The 18,200-nt window shown below is 34.6% G+C and overlaps 1 protein-coding gene across 3 annotated transcripts in view; it reads right to left on the reverse strand.

Annotated features, from left to right (window-relative positions):
* The window catches only part of ORC5 (origin recognition complex subunit 5), an 84,304-nt gene that overhangs the window by 26,550 nt on the left and 39,554 nt on the right, over positions 1-18,200 (reverse strand). For all 3 annotated transcript variants that reach the window (XM_045388637.2, XM_005550437.3, XM_065542421.2), the window contains exons 11-12: positions 17,546-17,593; positions 13,366-13,476 (exon numbers count right to left, since the gene is read on the reverse strand). In XM_045388637.2, the coding sequence (XP_045244572.2) occupies positions 13,366-13,476; positions 17,546-17,593 (159 nt within the window). The remainder of the gene's footprint in view (positions 1-13,365; positions 13,477-17,545; positions 17,594-18,200) is intronic.

The raw sequence follows: 18,200 nt of genomic DNA on the forward strand, positions 1-18,200 counted from the left end.
CAAATATATATAGATGTACACAAAAGAATACATATAGAAGTAGGGAATATAGTAAAATATCACAACCAGGAAATTGACATTAATGCAATCAACTGATCTAATGAGATCAATCTAATGAGATCAGTAGATTGCATTAATGTCAATTTCCTGGTTGTGATATTTTACTATAGCTTTGCCAGATGTTACCATTGTGGAGAACCAGTAAAGGACACAAAGGAAGAGAGAGTACATATTATGTTTTACAACTGTGTGTGAATCCATAATTATCTCAAAAAAGCTTAATTAAAAAATAAAACACTAATAACGTACTCAAAATATAGATGACTTTGAGAAATACCTTGCAAACTTTCAGAATAAATTTTATCTCAAAATGTTTTAAGCAGCTATGAAGCTACAAAAATCTACTTATAAAAATAAAAACACTTTTTAACCCTTATTTGTAAGTATTTTTAAATCTTTCCTAAAGGCAGATGATTAGTTATGACTTGGGGCTCAGACGCAAGGAAGATTTGTAGCTACTGGTTTCATGCTGTGAGTCCATAAAGGTCCTTACAAAGTTGCCACAAACCTGTGACTAGTAAAACTTACTCCTTCCTCTATAGCAAAGGAAGATTATAGCAAAAGTATTACTATATAAATCCCAACCTGAGTGTTCTATTTTTCCAAATTCTTACTTTATATATTTTTTTGATGATAAAAGTTGTTTTTATTTGTTTTGGGGCTATAAAAGCCAACTGCACTTCAAATGTATCAAATATAAAATTTTCAACATAAAAATAATTGCACAATAAAATTCTGAGCTTGCCCATCAGGACTTGAAACTTTGGAGATCAATACCTCACTTAACAGATGAGGAAAGAGACATCATAAAAGGACAATTGGCATTATCAGTCCCTAGTCAGTCACCCACACAAATGAATGTTCCCAAATATTTAATCCACAAGTCCTAATGAAAAATAATACAACACATATGTCGTGCTAAAGGTTTACTAGAAAACATTTTAGAGCTGTAACAACAAATTTTAAATTAAGCACTCGTTTTAAGAATACTTAACATATTAAAAACATTTAGCCAAAATAATACTTCACATTGGGTGTTGATGATTAGAAAATGGTTTGCCAAGACTACTGCTACTGTGAATAAAGAACCCCAGTATGAGTCTATGTGCTTTTATCTTTTCTTCTGCTGTTTTTCAAAATTCCTGAGAACGACACCTATGTATTTTGGCATTCACTCCTTCCTTCAGGTTCTAGCAGAGGATATGGACAAAACTTGAGGGGCAGGGGTCAGGGAAAGACAGCTATAGGAACTAATTAGTACTATTAATGATCATGGTAATTAGTGGTATATGGACTGGAATTTATTATTGTATCCAGGCTCTATGACAGACATTGTGCATCCTCAGTTCTCACAAAAATCCTCCCATGATTACAATAAATAAATCTCTCTTTTCCAGATGAGGACACCACCTCAGAGAGGTTAGTAAATTGCTCAAGGTCACAAAGCTAACGATGGTTAAGAACAGCACTGGGTTTGAATACTATCTGAATCCAAAGCCCATATTCCTTATACTACCCCAAACAAGGAGCTGTAGAATACAAAGAGATAATTTTGTTGGAAGAGATTAGGAAAGCTTTATGGAAGAAGGAAATGACAACTCCAGCTTGCATTCTATAGTGAAGGCGATAACTATTAGTATGCTGGAGAAGTAAGAAACCCAGGAGAGCAGGCAATGCAAGTAAAACAAAGAAAAAGCTTTAAATGAAATTGTAGCAATAAGGACAAAGAAGTATCTCAATACAGTATAGGCAAACGTCCTGCCACAGGGACATAGAATAACCTTGAGAAGTAACAATTAACAATACTGTGATCAAAATTGTTAGATGTGTGAGTTTGATGTCACAAAAGTAAAACATTAATGTGGAACTGATTTAACCTAATGACAGGTTAATTTTTCATAAGTCAGATTATATATTACATTAAACATTAAATTGCTGTTTTTAAGGTTTAACTTTTAAAAGGTAAATATTGGCCAAGGACGGTGGCTCACACCTGTAACCTCAGCACTTTGGGAGGCTGAGGCAGGCGGATCACTTGAGGTCAGGAGTTCAAGACCAGCCTGGCCAACATGGTGAAACCCCAGGTCTATTAAAAATACAAAAATTAGCTGGGTGTGGTGGTGCGTGCCTGTAGGCCCAGCTACTTGGGAGGCTGAAGCAGGAGAATCACTTGAACCTGGGAGACAGAGGTTGTAGTGAGCAGACTGTGCCACTGCACTCCCACCTGGGCGACAGAGTAAGACTCTGTCTCAAAAAAAAAAAAAGTAAATTTAAGGTTGGGGGAAAGCATGATTTCTTAAATTCAGAAACTTTTAGATTACATTGAAGATGGTATCCCAAAGCAGTTTCTTTACAAAAACATTCACAACTACAACTCATAAAATATTAAAATACATTAAAAGCAAGGGTAATGAAAGGTCTTTTTCTGAAACCCTAGAATCATTTTCAAGCAAAGTCATATTAATTATTTAGGTAAATTTAAATTTTGTGGGAAAATTATAGCTCCCTTTCTGGGTTTCTACACCCTATGAAGATATATTCTATTGTCAGGAATGTTCAGATTTTAGGGGATTATATACTGCTTTCCACAGCTGCTTTTCTTGTCCATTTTGTCAAGCTCAAAGTCAAATGAATAAAACTCAAATGAACAAAAAAGTAGCCTAGGGAGTGGGTTCTCTTTTTCAAAGTCAGGATTTAGATTTCATGTTAGAAAATACAGAACAAAGTTTTTTGTTTTTAAAAAATTATATTAAAAGTCAGTGGTTTTACTACTAAGTTTTTAGTCATGTTTTCCACTGATGTTTTTCCTCAAAATAAAAATTGTTATTTTGTCCTCCTCAGTTTAAACAAATCCCCTAAAAATTGGAAGCATCCTGTTATCAAAGAGAATAGTACTTCCCTAGCTTTCACACATTAGCAGCATTCTGACACTGCTTAACGTATGTTATTTCACCTTAGCTTAAAATAATCAATCTATGTGACTCATAAGCCACAGTATATATTCCTTTTCCTTTGACTAGGTCTTACATTGTGACTGAGGCATTCACAAGAAAAATGAAAAATGAAAATCTCTTTATGTGTACAATATTTGTAGATTTACATCTTAAATGGGGTTATACGATATTTGTTTAATCTTTGCTCTGTGTACTATTATGTCCTTTGTTCTCATCTGTGTAGGGGATGAGCTGATTATTTATGTCATAACAATAGGAGTTCATGTACCACAGTGAGGATTTTTTTTTCCTTAATCTGAGAGGCAGCCACTAACAAGCTTCAGCTGGAAATGCTTGATGTAAAAACAGTGTGAACCTGTTCTTGGGCTAATAAACTGTTCTTTCTGCCAACAAAAGAAAATCAATTTACAACTGTAATTAATTTTTAACATGCTCATTATTTTTATACGTTCACAGGTTGTTATATGTCCACTGACTTATGAAATATCCTATCCTGCTTGTCCTGGAGGAGCTTCACAATCTGAAACATACTAAATTATTTAAATAAACGAACTTAACACATGAAATGTCAGTGTATGAGTTCCACACAACCCAACAAGCACCATATTTGATCTGAATCAGGAGACTTGACGGTTCATGGCATATATCAAGAGAGCTCAACTGACATTTTTACACACACAAAGCAGAGGTGGTAAATGCAGCACAGGGCAGAAATAGGCAAATATCATCAAAGCAGTTCAACTTTAAATCACCACCATGATTTTTCATTTCAAAAAAAAAAAAAAAAGGAGAGTGGTTTGCTAGTCTTCAAATAGGCTCAGATAAACAAAAAGTAGCATGTATGTTTATACATAGAGCAACTGAAGATAAAGCCTCTAATCTCTGGAACTTTTTAGCATGCAAACTGACTGCAAATCTTTAGCAACCACAAAGACCATAACTATATGTAAGGAGAATGGGAGGTCATTCAATGAATGACTCTCATGTTCATGGATGGCATTGTGCAAGAGATACAAAAATGAACAGACATCGTCTATGCCCTCAAACATCAGGGTAGTTGGAGACAAACACATAAAACGGAAATGACATAAAATGAGTGCTATGTTAGTATTATAATATGCATAAACATAATTATCTGATTATAGAGAAGAAAATGAACTAAAAGGGAGGGAGGCAAAGTGCAGATTCACTGAGAAATGACATTTGGGAGATGGACCATGATGCGTAAAAAGAGAGTTCGATAGTTGTAAGGGGAGAGTATATGCAACAATATAAAAACATTTAAAGTTAGTGTGTTTTCAGAGAGGAAACAGCTTATTGTGAATGGTATATACGGTGAATGAAGGAAGGGGTAGAAATTGGGGCCAAATTATGAAGGACCTTGAAATAAATGCTACTGAATGTAGACTTGGTTCTGTAGATAATGTAACTCATCAAAAAAAGTGTAACCGGAAAAGAAAGACTACATTTATTTTTCAAGATTTATGCCGATGACTGTATGGATGATGAACCAGCAAGTGCCTAGTGACAAGGAGAACAGATAGAAAGCTGGTGCAACTGCCTAATAAGGAAGCTACCAATTTAAGGTAATATCAGTGAGGGTGGAAAAAAAGGAATATGTTTAAGAGACATTTGTATTTAGGAGGAAAAATAGACTGGACTTGACCAAGTAAATGAAGGGGAGAAAATGAGATGGTTCAGAGATAATTTCTCCATTTAGCTAAACTAAAAACCAGAAACTGTATATTATCTTGGTTTTTCTAGCACCTAATAATGTGTATACTACATGGTAGGTGCTTAGTAATGGATGAATTAATAAATGGTTAGTTTTGAAATCTAGGTAAGGCTGAAAACCCAGGGAAAGATTTAGGGAATGATTTGGTTCGGGGCACACCAGTGTGTGACATATATGGGTCATCTAGGTACAGTTCAGCTTCAGCTGGCAATTTGGATGGAGAACTAGAGAATAAGTGCTAGAAATATGTATTTCAAAAGCCACCAACATACACACAGCATTTAACCCCAAGGGAGTAGATAAGACAGCTCTGGGTAAACCTAGTTCCCTTTCTTGTTAACTATGGAGGCATGATTACTTTTGATTCTAAGAATTCAATTAACCACCACCATTCAGAGTGACCAAAGGTGAGGGAGCACTCATGTTCTAAAGACTACCTGGGCCTAAGAACCCTAATTTTTCATGGAGGAGAAAAGATAAAGACTTCTCTGCAGCACCAGCTACTGTAGTATGTCTATGGATGGGCAGGTGTGGCCAGTCTCCTTCAAAAATCTCCAATTCATTGTGTGCTGACAAGGAATCAAGACAATTTCTTACCGGAAACCCTCTTTAAGCACCAACATGTCTTTTAATCATCTTCTATAGATTTTGTTTTTTTGGCGGGGTGGAGTCTTGCTCTATCACCCAGGCTGGAATGCAGTGGTGCAATCAGCCCACTGCAGTCCTGACCTCCTGACTCAAGTGATCCTCCCACCTCAGCCTTCAGAGTGGCTGGGATTACAATCGCGCACCACCACACGCAGCTAATTTATTTATTGTAGATACAGGATCTCACTATGTTGTTGCCCAGGCAGGTCTCAAACTCCTGGGCGCAAATGATCCTCCTATCCCAGTTTCCCAAAGTGCTAGGATTATAGGCATGAGCCATTGTGCCCAGCCAGAAGTATTTTTAAAAGTACCACACATTTCCATAATGAAGATTTTTTTCTAAATCATTTATCTCCTAATCTGTTCCTATTAAAACTCTTCTCATTTAAACAATCTAGTCATTAAGTTCTATCTAATGCACAAATTTGCCTATACAGCCACTATATATTAGTAGTACGGAATCTCTTAAACATGCATTTGCAAACACATATCCATACAAACTTTTTTGTGTGTTGTCAGCTAAAAATCTGCCAAGTTAAATAAAATTTATTGGGGTTTAATATATTTTCCCCAAAAATGTGAATAAAGGATATACATTTAGTAAACTTATTGGAAGTAACACTAAGCTTTGAGAAAGGTAATTATAAAATATTACCCACAAAAATAAAGTACTAATGTATTATTTTATACAAGAGTAGAAAGCATAATTTATGCAAATTTTTAAACCCCTTAGGCAGTTTTTTACATGTCACCCTTAGGCACTGGTTTCATTTTTCTAGAGTTCAGTAAAAATGCCTACTGCTGGACTGATACTTTCACAAAGGCAAAGAGATTACACTAAGAAATTTAACAGCAGATTTAGAGAAGATGAGAAAATAGCAGGGGAAAACACCGTTCTTTTACAGATGAGAACAAGAAAAACAAACAATCTTTCATCCCTGGGCAGTAAAATAAAATATGCTGTGCTTTTTAGTATCCTTGGTAATAATTAATATTGGTATTCCTTACAACAGTAGTACAGCTAGTAAAAATCACAGGTTAACTTCACTCTTTGCAAACATGAAACATCCCAAAACAGTTTTTTAAAAAATCTCCTGAAGTAGGCATCTACGCAGAGTGGTCTGATGGCAGAACAGTAATATGTCCACACCAGGGGTAGTAGTGTTTGAGAATCTCATTTACCGCACCAGTGGAGACTGAGCATCACGGCGGTGACGCTCTTAGCATCTAGAAAAGAGCCGGCTTCTATCAAACAGCATCCCTGCTGACCTATTCATCAGCGAAGTAGGCATTAAGTAAGGCTCCTTTACCATCCTTGGAATGGAATGCCTCACAATCTCAGTTGTTGTTAAGAAAAAAACATAGTAAGATTATTAGGAAATGTTAGCATTCAAGCTATTTTCTATGATTTACATAATTTACCTTAATAGCATCAAGTATTACAGTCAAATATTACAGAAACACTGGAATGTTCGTACAGGACAAACGAAATGCAGAGAAATTGCAAAGGAAGAGCTCTTCACATTTCTAATACTTTAGTATCCATGGAATTTTAAGGAAAACTGTCACTTTTAGTCACCAAGTTTAATGTCTATAAAGATAATGCCCACACTGAAATCAATTTATATAAATATCTTACAGCTAGATTTTAGGATGTTACTCTTTATGTTTATAAGATTCAAATTGTCATCTGATTAATAAATAGATTAGATATTTTTATCTACTAGATTTCTAGTGTTATCTGACTAGCGTTTCATGAATATAGCTACTTTTTGTAGAAATATAAACAAAATGTTATGTAATATGCAAATTAACTTTCAAGGTAAAGACATTTGATAATGATAAAGTCTTCATAAAATTTATTTAAAGTGCTTTTGGTTAAAAATCTATAAAAGTAGTTTGAAATAATGTATATTAAAAAAGGACATGAGTACAATTTTCTATTATGAATATTTCAAATATAGCCATGTAACTTTTTAAGAAAAGCTACTCAGACTGTATATACTAGACCATATATAAAATATTGATTACTTGTCCATAACTTAAGTTCCAAGTCTTGAGATTGTCTGACACCAACGTCATAACTAAATTTAATTGGGTATTAACAAAATTTAGTTATAAATATCAAACAATCATTGCTTCAAACACTAAGTTCAAGACATGTCAGAAGGAAATATTCAACAAACAGGTTTGTTATGACTCAGTAGAAGACACTTAAATATCTAAGTTATCAAATATTAAGAACTACTTAAGTAAAAACTATTCACTTTAAGTACTTATTAGTATTCACTTAAGTATTAGTTCCTTCAGCATATATATGTCCTCACAGTAAATACATATATACACCATTAATTCTAAACGTATAAAATAGAATCTGGTGGCTGTACCAGTACAAATGAAGGGCTGTGGAATCCACAGACACATCTTCATTTCTGTATTCTCTTTATCCAAGATAATGTCTGAAACATAGTAGACACTTAGTAAATATTTGTTAAATGAAATTTTAAGCAGAGAAAGATACATTTAATTCCAACCATGGAAAAAAAATAAATACTGACTTTGAACTTCAAATGTGAATTAGATTAAAATATTTTTATTTATAAATGTTTTAGAATTAAATAAAAATTAACAACATCTCCTCTTTAGAAAACTGAAAACTAGGCTGGGCGCGGTGGCTCAAGCCTGTAATCCCAGCACTTTGGGAGGCCGAGACGGGCGGATCACGAGGTCAGGAGATCGAGACCAGCCTGGCTAACACGGTGAAACCCTGTCTCTACCAAAAAAATACAAAAAAACTAGCCGGGTGAGGTGGCGGGCGCCTGTAGTCCCAGCTACTTGGGAGGCTGAGGCAGGCGAATGGCGTTGACCCGGGAGATGGAGCTTGCAGTGAGCTGAGATCTGGCCACTGCACTCCAGCCTGGGCGACACAGCAAGACTCTGTCTCAAAAAAAAAAAAAAAGAAAGAAAACTGAAAACTATATAAATTTACCACATATCTACCTGTATCTGAAGAAATATGCCAAAATCTATTCTTGGCGTAATAAAATGTTAGCTACCTTAACAAGTACAGTATAGCAAAAACATCTTCCTACAGTTATGGTGAATTACAGATGAAGTATTTGCAAAAAAAATTTTCATAGATAAAACAACTAAATTATTCTGCTTTCTGGTTGATGATAAATTCATTTGGGAAAAACAATTGGTTTGGACATATCCTATATATCTTATAAAACAACACCTAAATGAGTAGTAAGGTTGTCTAAATGCTATTACAATAAATAAAACCTCTGTAAGAAACGATTGTTGACTAATGACCAAAAAGTTAAATTGATGTAACAAATAGCTCCAAGTGTATCCATAGTATCATGACATGAGTTCATAAGCAGAAAAGGTACAAACAGAAAAAACATATATTTGTATATTAAACTATGCTATGAAATGTTTATGTTCTTATACATGAAAATAAATTTGAAAAGACTCTAAATTTTTTATTATGTACAACTAAGTATGAAACCACTCAGAAATTAGGTATTAATTATGGAAAAATGCAACTTGTCAATATGGTACACAGAACTGTTTTTTTAAAAAGAACTATGCTCATTTTCTTATCTTTCAGCTGTTTCTTGGTATAAATGATATCTCTGACAATCTTAAAGAACTGTACTCCTATTGCTCTTAGCTAACTCAACAGTATTGGGGTAGGGGAGGTAAGAATGAGTAAGAAAAGATATAGAACTACAAAAAGAATGAAACAGATAATTCAGAAATTCCCATAGTTTTTTCTTTTAAGAAAAAAAGATAAAATTAAAAAGCATAACCTGGCTTTAATATATTTCTGGAAAAAAAGACAATAGTATTTCTTTAAAAGCTGACAAATGGTCTTCAAAACCGTATCTGATCAAATTAAAAATTTAGAAAGAATACCTAAAAACTTTACCCACTTACTGCATGTATTCCATTCTATCTTATGATGAGAGCAGAAAGGAAAGGAGAAAAGAATAAATACCAGAATTAATGCTTTGTCACCCACGAAGTTCAGGCATATATAGAAGGGCTACATTTATCTTATTGGAATGAAAAATTTAAAAATGACCCAAGATAATGACTGCAAAGTTGTACTAAAGGTAAAAACCAGGTAAGATTAAAATAATAATCTGAAAAAAAAATTTTAAGTCATATTTAAGTTCAATAAATCTGAACATTAACATAAAATGTTAAATGTGCTACTATTCTCTTTACTTACTTGGGAGACTAAAGAGTTAATGAATAGAATTTTATTTAAAATTCAATAGAGAATTAAAAAATTCAGAATAATGTCAACTACAATACAATATTGCTGCTAGTACTATTATAAATTTATTATTCTCAACCAGAATTTTAATAAACTTTAAAGAGTCCTTGAGTTACTATTTTTATAACTTTATTATAGAATAGATTAGATTTAAATGAAATACAATGGAAATAAACTTTTGCTTCAGGAGAATTCTGAATGTCTATATCATACATGATCAATTTATACATGAAAGAAGTTTAAACAATTATTTAAGCACTAAATCCAGATATAAAAATAACATATCACTATAAAATAAATCCTTAAAACAGGTGAATACAAAAATAAATATATGACCATCTCATATAGACACATTATAACTAATAAGCAATTTACTTCCAGGTACAAAATATAATTCACTGCCAATTTTATTTACATTTTCATAAAAGTGTAAATACACACATATGTGTGTATAATTACATTTTTCAGCAATTTTATTTCCATTCAAATGACTCCGTGTGTTAACAAATTTCTCTAGATGTCAGAGACAGTATTAACAGGTAAAAGGTCTGTTTGTCTGGCTCATCTTAAAGCTAGACTGCCAAAACACTGCCATCTAGTGTTCGTACCAAATAAGCACTTTCAAAACAAATGTGTTCATTAAGCGTATGTAGGTTAAATATAAACTAACATTCCCATGGTTAAGAGTATAATTTTGATAGAAGAATAAAAGGAGAAAGAAGAAAAATAGAAAAGGTCACTGGGAGTCAATGGGAAGAAGAAAATACAAGGCATGTGGGAGAAATACTCTTTGGATGAGAGTCCTGCCACATTTTGTTCTTGAACACAATACATATGTTATTAGATTTTCTTGGATACTTTACTGACCAAGCAAAAGTAAAGATCAACTCCTTAGAACTAGTTGCATCTATCCCTATGTACTCCCAGACCCTTTGTATACCCAATGAGAATAACTAAGATCGTGTTCCTAAATGACTTGCTATTAAATTAACCTAAATTCATGTATAACAATACTTTAAATATACAAATTTATCGTTTTGATTACAAAATGTTAATTAGAAGAGATAAAGAATAAAAAAATCAGCAACTACAATTGTCAAGTTTGAAAAAAATTTAACTTCACTAACAGACAAAGATGCATTTTGGGCCAAGTTGTTTTCTTAATTATGTAATATTACTCACACTGCTATAACCACGAAGACTGCTGACATTGTTCATCACAGTCAAAGGCTCAGAGCAGCTAGTAAATCTCTAAACCAGAAGCCTCCCATTGTTTTTAATTGCTATATTTTTTCCCCAGAGGATAAAACTGCTGAAGAGTTTATTTCTAAAAACAGAAAATGCTCTATGAATGTAAAGTACAATGTGTAAGGTACCAATAGTAAGGTGTGACATGTGGTGGCAGTAGTGTTACCATGACTGCTACTGCTAAAATCACAACTACAATGACTACTACTACTACAATATAACGCCATTCAATTCCAACCAAACCAGGGTGACAGTTCACAAGGTCACATACTTTTCTTCGGATACCTTTCTTCGGATCATATTAACCTTTCTTTCTGAATCTCTAACCTAAACTCTATCCTTTGGAAATAAGGTATCAGTTGATTATAAGCTACTATTTCTCTATTTACCCATTTACACATTTCTGTGTAATAAACATGTATCACTAATGTAAATTAGAAATATTTAAAAAACAAAAACTTCTACTCATTCTCCACAGCCAAGCCTCATTTTTCATCTTCTATGAATTCTTTCATCCTGCCCAATCTAGAAGTGATCTCTTTCTGCTCTAAACTCCTCAGGAGCACTATCTAGCATTCATTTACAGCCTTAAGAAAGTATTTTTATGTATACATTTTAATGCCTTAGAATAAATTATAAGCTCATTGAAAGAAAAAACATGTACTATCCTTCATTGTGCCCCTCACACAGGTAATTTGTGGGCACCTGAGAAGTACAATCACATGTGATGCAAACATGTCTCTGCTCTGTTCAAAAGCACTGTCTGTCTCACTTCCCTAGGCTTTACATCTCAAAGGTTTACTCATTGCATCATATTGCAAAAGTTGTTTAATCTCTCCGACCTAACGTAAGGCTCCATTGCTTATAATAAAGACCTGATAATTCAAAATACCTGCTAATCTAGAGTTACTGCACCAGTAAACACAAAACAAAAAATTCCTATGTTGTATGTAAAAAGCTATTAATAAAATGTAAAGTTTGATTAAAAACCAATTTCAGACCAAGCTTTTTAAAAATATATATGGGAAAAATCCCCGTAACTTTTTAAAAGTTATCAGCTTTAGTGATCTACCTACCTGTCTAGCTAGCTATCTACCTATCTAGCTAGCTACTTATGTAGCCTAGTAAATGAGTGAACTGAGTTTCTTCAAGAACACTATAAATGCAGATACAATTTTCTATACATGCAGACATTTATAAAAACTATCTAAATTCGGCCGGGCGCGGTGGCTCAAGCCTGTAATCCCAGCACTTTGGGAGGCCGAGACGGGTGGATCACGAAGTCAGGAGATCGAGACCATCCTGGCTAACCCGGTGAAACCCCGTCTCTACTAAAAATATACAAAAAACTAGCCGGGTGAGGTGGCGGGCGCCTGTAGTCCCAGCTACTTGGGAGGCTGAGGCAGGAGAATGGCGTAAACCCGGGAGGCGGAGCTTGCAGTGAGCTGAGATCCGGCCACTGCACTCCAGCCTGGGAGACAGAGCGAGACTCTGTCTCACAAAAAAAAAAAAAAAAAACCTATCTAAATTCAATGTTGAGAAAATTGAGACTATATTTGTTACTCAAACTCTTCTCTAAAAGAAAAATTAAAAGTTACCAGCACACATTAGATTACAAAGTCTGACAGCTATTCTGGGGCCAGATTTATTCAGTGAATTAATTAAAATGTAAATATTATTTACATATTTCTCAACCTAAAAATGCATAGAGAAAACAAAATACTCACTGCAATATCTGACATGACTTTGCTTTTAAATAAATACTAGTTACATCATTTCGCTTTTTCTTCTATCCACTTGTACCATGTGCTAAGCATTGTTTTTCTGGATCATTTAAGAAATCTATTATAATTTTAATAAATTGTTTTTTCTTAAAATGTCAACTAAAAAACAAACCGTAACTACTTGTTTTTTTTTAAAGTCATATTTTCTATTTTTATGCTTTTGCTGCCACCTAGTGAAATTCTGAGAACTTAATTATTCTGGAAAATTGCATTTTTTAATAAAAGCACATCTATCTGCAAAGTACATAGATGAGGAATAAGGACGTTGTAGATTACTCTCTTACAAAAATTTTTTTAAATTTTATTTTCATTAAATTGCAATTCATCAACTTAGTCATCAAGCCACTTGTTTAATTAGCAAGATAATTATGATCATTTAATTTTAAAAATTCCTTTATTGAAAAAGAGCCAAATTAAATTATTTGCCATGAGGTTATACTTGTAAACATATGCAAATTTAGTGACAGTGATACCCTCAAAGATTCTATAGACGTAATTTTCAATTACTTACCAAAAACATGGTTCATTATATAGTTAAAACAATAACATATATGGAACAAAACTGTGAACACCTGGAATTCTATCAACTCTACTTTCTGAAGAATCCCACAAAGATGACAGATAATAACCTATGATTAAGCTTACCTGGGAAAAAATATTTGCTGTTGGAGCAACTCTGCTGTCCACGATACTGTATAATATTGCTAATAATCTGTCTAGTGGAAATGGTTTTGGTCCAAGGAGATGATTGCTCGTCTATATAAAACAAAACAAAAACATGGATTTTCTTCTTATACCAGAGCACTCACTTTCTATACTACAAAACTGGCAGTAACAATGTATTTATGTTTTTTATAGTTCCCCTAAAAATGCTAACAAATCTAACCTGCAATCTGTAAGTTAAAAGTTTACCTGATACGATCATGATTTATCCTTTTTTTAAGTTTGTTTTGTTTAGAGACAAGGTCCGCTGTCACCCAGGCTGGAAAGCAGTGGCAGCACAATCATGGCTCACTACAGCCTTGAATTCCTGGGCTCAAGCCATCCTCCCACTTTAGTCTCTCTTCTTGAGTAGCTAGGACTCTAGGCACACACCGCAATGTTTGGGTATTTTTACAAATTATTTTGTAAAGACAGGGTCTCACTATGTTGCCCAGACTGGTCTTAAACTCCTGGCCTCAAGCAATCCTCCCCACGTTGGCCTCCCAAAGTGCTAGAATTACAGGCCTGAGCCACCATACTCAGCCATGATTTATCTTCTAACATATTCCTCAAGATTTCTGACTTAGTATCAACAAATATTAACTAAAGAACTCACAGTCATCCGGTCTAGTCCTAAATATGCCTTTGCTGTTATAACCAGGTGTTGAGTGATTTCGCCAAATCCAAGATAATAACCAAACCAGATTCCTAAATCGTAGACTACAGCTTACTACTTATTTCTCACAATCCCTCTTTGTACCACTGCCAGGAAAATTTATTTGTTCAACATTAGTAGCTCTAAAAGGATCAATTACAGTAAGTCGTAGCTTAACTTAGAAAACTAATAAAATACTTTATAAAGCAAATGAGCTATCAGCCTAAAACAATGTAGAATTAAAAAAAATTTTTCAAGATTGTAAAATGTTCATACTTGTATATGAACTCATATAGTATAATTCATGTCATCAGAAATGAGACAATGCTCAAGTTCCATTCTATTAGCAGATAATTTTAATAGTCAATAAATATTTATTTCCTTTTTTGAGACAGAGCCTCACTCTGTCACCCAGGCTGGAGTGACATGATCTTGGCTCACTGAAAACTCCACCTCCCAGGTTCAAGTGATTCTCATACCTCAGCCACCCAAGTAGCTGGGATTACAGGCATGCACTACCACACATGGCTAACTTTTCTATATTTAGTTTTGCCACGTAGGACAGGCTAGTCTCGAACTCCTGACCTGAAGTAATCCGCACACCTTGGCCTCCCAAAGTGCTAGAATTACAGGCGTGCGCCTGTGCACCCAGCCACAGATAAGTACTTTATATTAGCAATGGCAAATAAAATTGGAAACTGTATTTACATGCATGGGAGTAACAATTTATTTAAAATAAGAATGAATGTAAAGAAGAATACCTACTCAGAATTATACAATGAAGTTTTTAACCTCAGTTAGAAATTATTTTCCAGGTCTTAAATTTTGTATGCTTTTGTTATTAAATATTTCAAATATATAAAAGTGTACAGAAGTGAATATAATGAATACCAATGGACTCACCACTCAATTTTATCAAATATACTGCGCAATACGTGCAGAGAAATAAAACATTAGATCACATTACAGATAAGCTGAAGCTTCCTTGAACCTTCTCCCATCCTATTCTCCCTTTCCTTCTCTAGAAAAATTCCACTATCTAGAATTTGATGTATTCTCATGAAGGTTTTATACTACTGCATATGTATCCACAAACAATATACAGCATTGTTTGCATGGTTTAAAATTTTATATAAATGATATCATTTTGAACATACCTCTCTACCAATTGCTTTCTGAGATTTATCCATATAGATACATGTAGCTCTAGTTCATTTTTAAATTACCTTACAGAATTCCATTTTACGACTACTTAAAAAAGATTCATTATTATTACAAATAATCCTGTGACTGATAATCCTGTACATTTCTCCTTGTGCAAATGTGTGTTTCTCTAAGTAGGACTGCTGGATTAAAGTACAAGGCAGAGTCAGTGTTTGCCAACACTGTTTCTTCTCTGACACACAAGAAGACTCCATTTCTCAGTCTCTTGTGCAGTTAGATAGAGGTCATGTAACTGGGTTCTGCTGGGCCAATGAAATATGAATAGAAGTGATGTAAGCTACTTCCAAGCCTGGTCTTGCACCTTCCTTCCCTTTAGTGGCAACTTCAGAAGCCAAAATGTTTCACTTCATATCACTGTAAGATGAAAGAGGGCCACTCAATTCATATTCAGTTATGCTGTAAGCAACATAAAAACTTCTGTTGTATAAAGCCACCATGGGTTTGGGGGTTTTGTTTGTTTGTTTGAGACAGAGTCTCGCTCTGTCGCCCAGGCTGGAGTGCAGTGGCGTGATCTCAGCTCACTGCAAGCTACGCCTCGCAGGTTCATGCCATTCTCCCGCCTCAGCCTCCCGAGCAGCTGGGACTACAGGCGCCCGCCATCATGCCCGGCTAATTTTTGTTTTTGTATTTTTAGTAGAGATGGGGTTTCACCATGTTAGCCAGGATGGTCTCGATCTCCTGACCTCGTGATCCACCCGCCTTGGCCTCCCAAACTGCTGGGATTACAGGCATGAGCCACTGCGCCTGGGCGAGGTTTGCTTTTTACTACAAGCATAACCAGTCTATCCTAATATTAACATATTAACTTCAGCAGATATTGTCAACCTGCAGAATACGCAGACTCTCACTCTTCTACATTATCACCAGCACTTGAAATCACAGACTTTTTTAGTTTTGTCAAACCAAGAGAATGAAATATCTCACTGTTGTTTTAACTTTTTCTCTCATTAGTGAATAAGGCTGATAATCATGTCATGATTATTAGACATTCAGGTTCCTTATTGTATCATTTATCCATTTTGCTATTGAATTTTTGTCTTTTTCTTATTGGTTTGTAATGAGTCTTTAAAAATTCGAGACACTAGATCAGACATGGTAGCTCATGCCTGTAATCCCAGGAGTTTGGAAGGCTGAGAGGAGTGGATCATTTGAGACCAGCCTCGAACTCCTGGGCTTAGATGAGTCTTGGGTGAAACCCTGTCTCTACAAAAATTAGCCAGGCATGGTGGTGTGTGCCTGTAGTCCCAGCTACTAGGGAGGCTGAGATAGGAGGATCACTTAAGCCCAGGAGGTTGAGGCTGCAGTGAGCTATGATCACGCCACTGCACTGCACCATGGGTGACAGAGTGAGATCCTGCCTCAAAAACAGATAAATAATAAAAATTCTAAAGGTTAACCATTTGTCTGTTGTAGGAGTTCAAGAACAGTGGTAAACATCATCATAGGCTCTGGAGTCAGGAAGTCCTGGAATTGAGCAAAACTGCCTCTAAGAATAAGGGAAACAAAATTTGCAGTTTCTATAGTGCAGAGTTTATAGTTCAAAATTCTCCATCTTCTGACAAGAGAAGCAACAGTGGTTTGGACATACAAAGTGGAAGAAATGATCTGAATGGTCTAAATGCTGCTTTAACCAGTTTCAACCTTGCCTGACCCCCCCCTTCAAAAGTACTTAGTGCTTCTAATCCCTAAACTTTTTCCAGATTCCTAAGGCCAAATCAGCTAAGTTTGAGGCTTAGGTTTTAGCGTTTTCTCCAATCTGCTTAGTCACCTCAATATCTACCTACCATGCAATTCCAATTTCCGGGGATCTCTCATCTGCTTAGTATTTATGAGTTTACCTTTTTTATTTCTTCAATGTCATTGTCATGGGTGCTTCAAAGGGGAAAGAAAAGAGGAAAATGCCTGTATTCAATTGGCTGTATTTAACTAAATAATCCAGGGTAAACTGCTTCATCTACTAAAACACTAAAAAAACTTTGTCAACTCAGTTTTAATCTCCAGCACCAGCTCACTAAAATGTGCCTTCAAACACTGTATTCAACATAACATAACAGTACATATACTGTTTTGTACAGTATATGTACAAAAACGGTACATATACTGTACGGTTACAGTATAACGGTACCATATCAACGCAAATAAGTTCCTATATTCAAATGACAAATACAATTACAGATGTATCTATTCCCTATATTATCTTCATTTCTTAAGTTTCTTCCATTAGAGAAATTAAAATATAAATACCTTTTCGTGTTTTTTTAGAAAGTTGGTTTTCTTGATTTTTCCATGATGCTGCAATTAAGGAAAATAAATTTTAAGTTGAAAAGATAGTATTCCACAAAACCAGAAAACATTATTTATTTAAAACATGGCACACATAATACTAATCTATATATCTTAGGTTTCTAAATAATTATTCTTCTTATCACCTTGTATATATATTAGACTTCAACATATTTTAGGCCAATTTCATTTAGACTTGGATTGGATGTAAGATTACTTCTGCATGTAAAAAAAAGAATTTCTAAAATAAAATAACGACATTTCCTAAAAGAACTTATTATATTGATTTAGTACAGCATATACATTGCTATAAAAGTGAAATTTCCAAAGAGATATGGATTTTTATTCATCTCATAAACAAGTCTGGCAATTCACATAAAAAACGCTGACAGAGAGCATTTTAGTAAGGCACAATTCACATAATAAACACTGATGGAGAGCATTTCAGTAAGGCACTCACGATTCAATAGTGGGAGAAAACAATAGATGTGGTCCTTGCCCTCTAGAAACTAAAGAGGGCCAGGTACAGTGGCACACACCTGTAATCCTAGCACTTTGGGAGGCCGGGGTGGGAGGATGACTTGAGGCCAGGAATTTGGGACCTGCCTGGCCAACA

Source organism: Macaca fascicularis, chromosome 3 (genome assembly GCF_037993035.2).
Source record: "Macaca fascicularis isolate 582-1 chromosome 3, T2T-MFA8v1.1".
Lineage (NCBI taxonomy): Eukaryota > Metazoa > Chordata > Mammalia > Primates > Cercopithecidae > Macaca > Macaca fascicularis.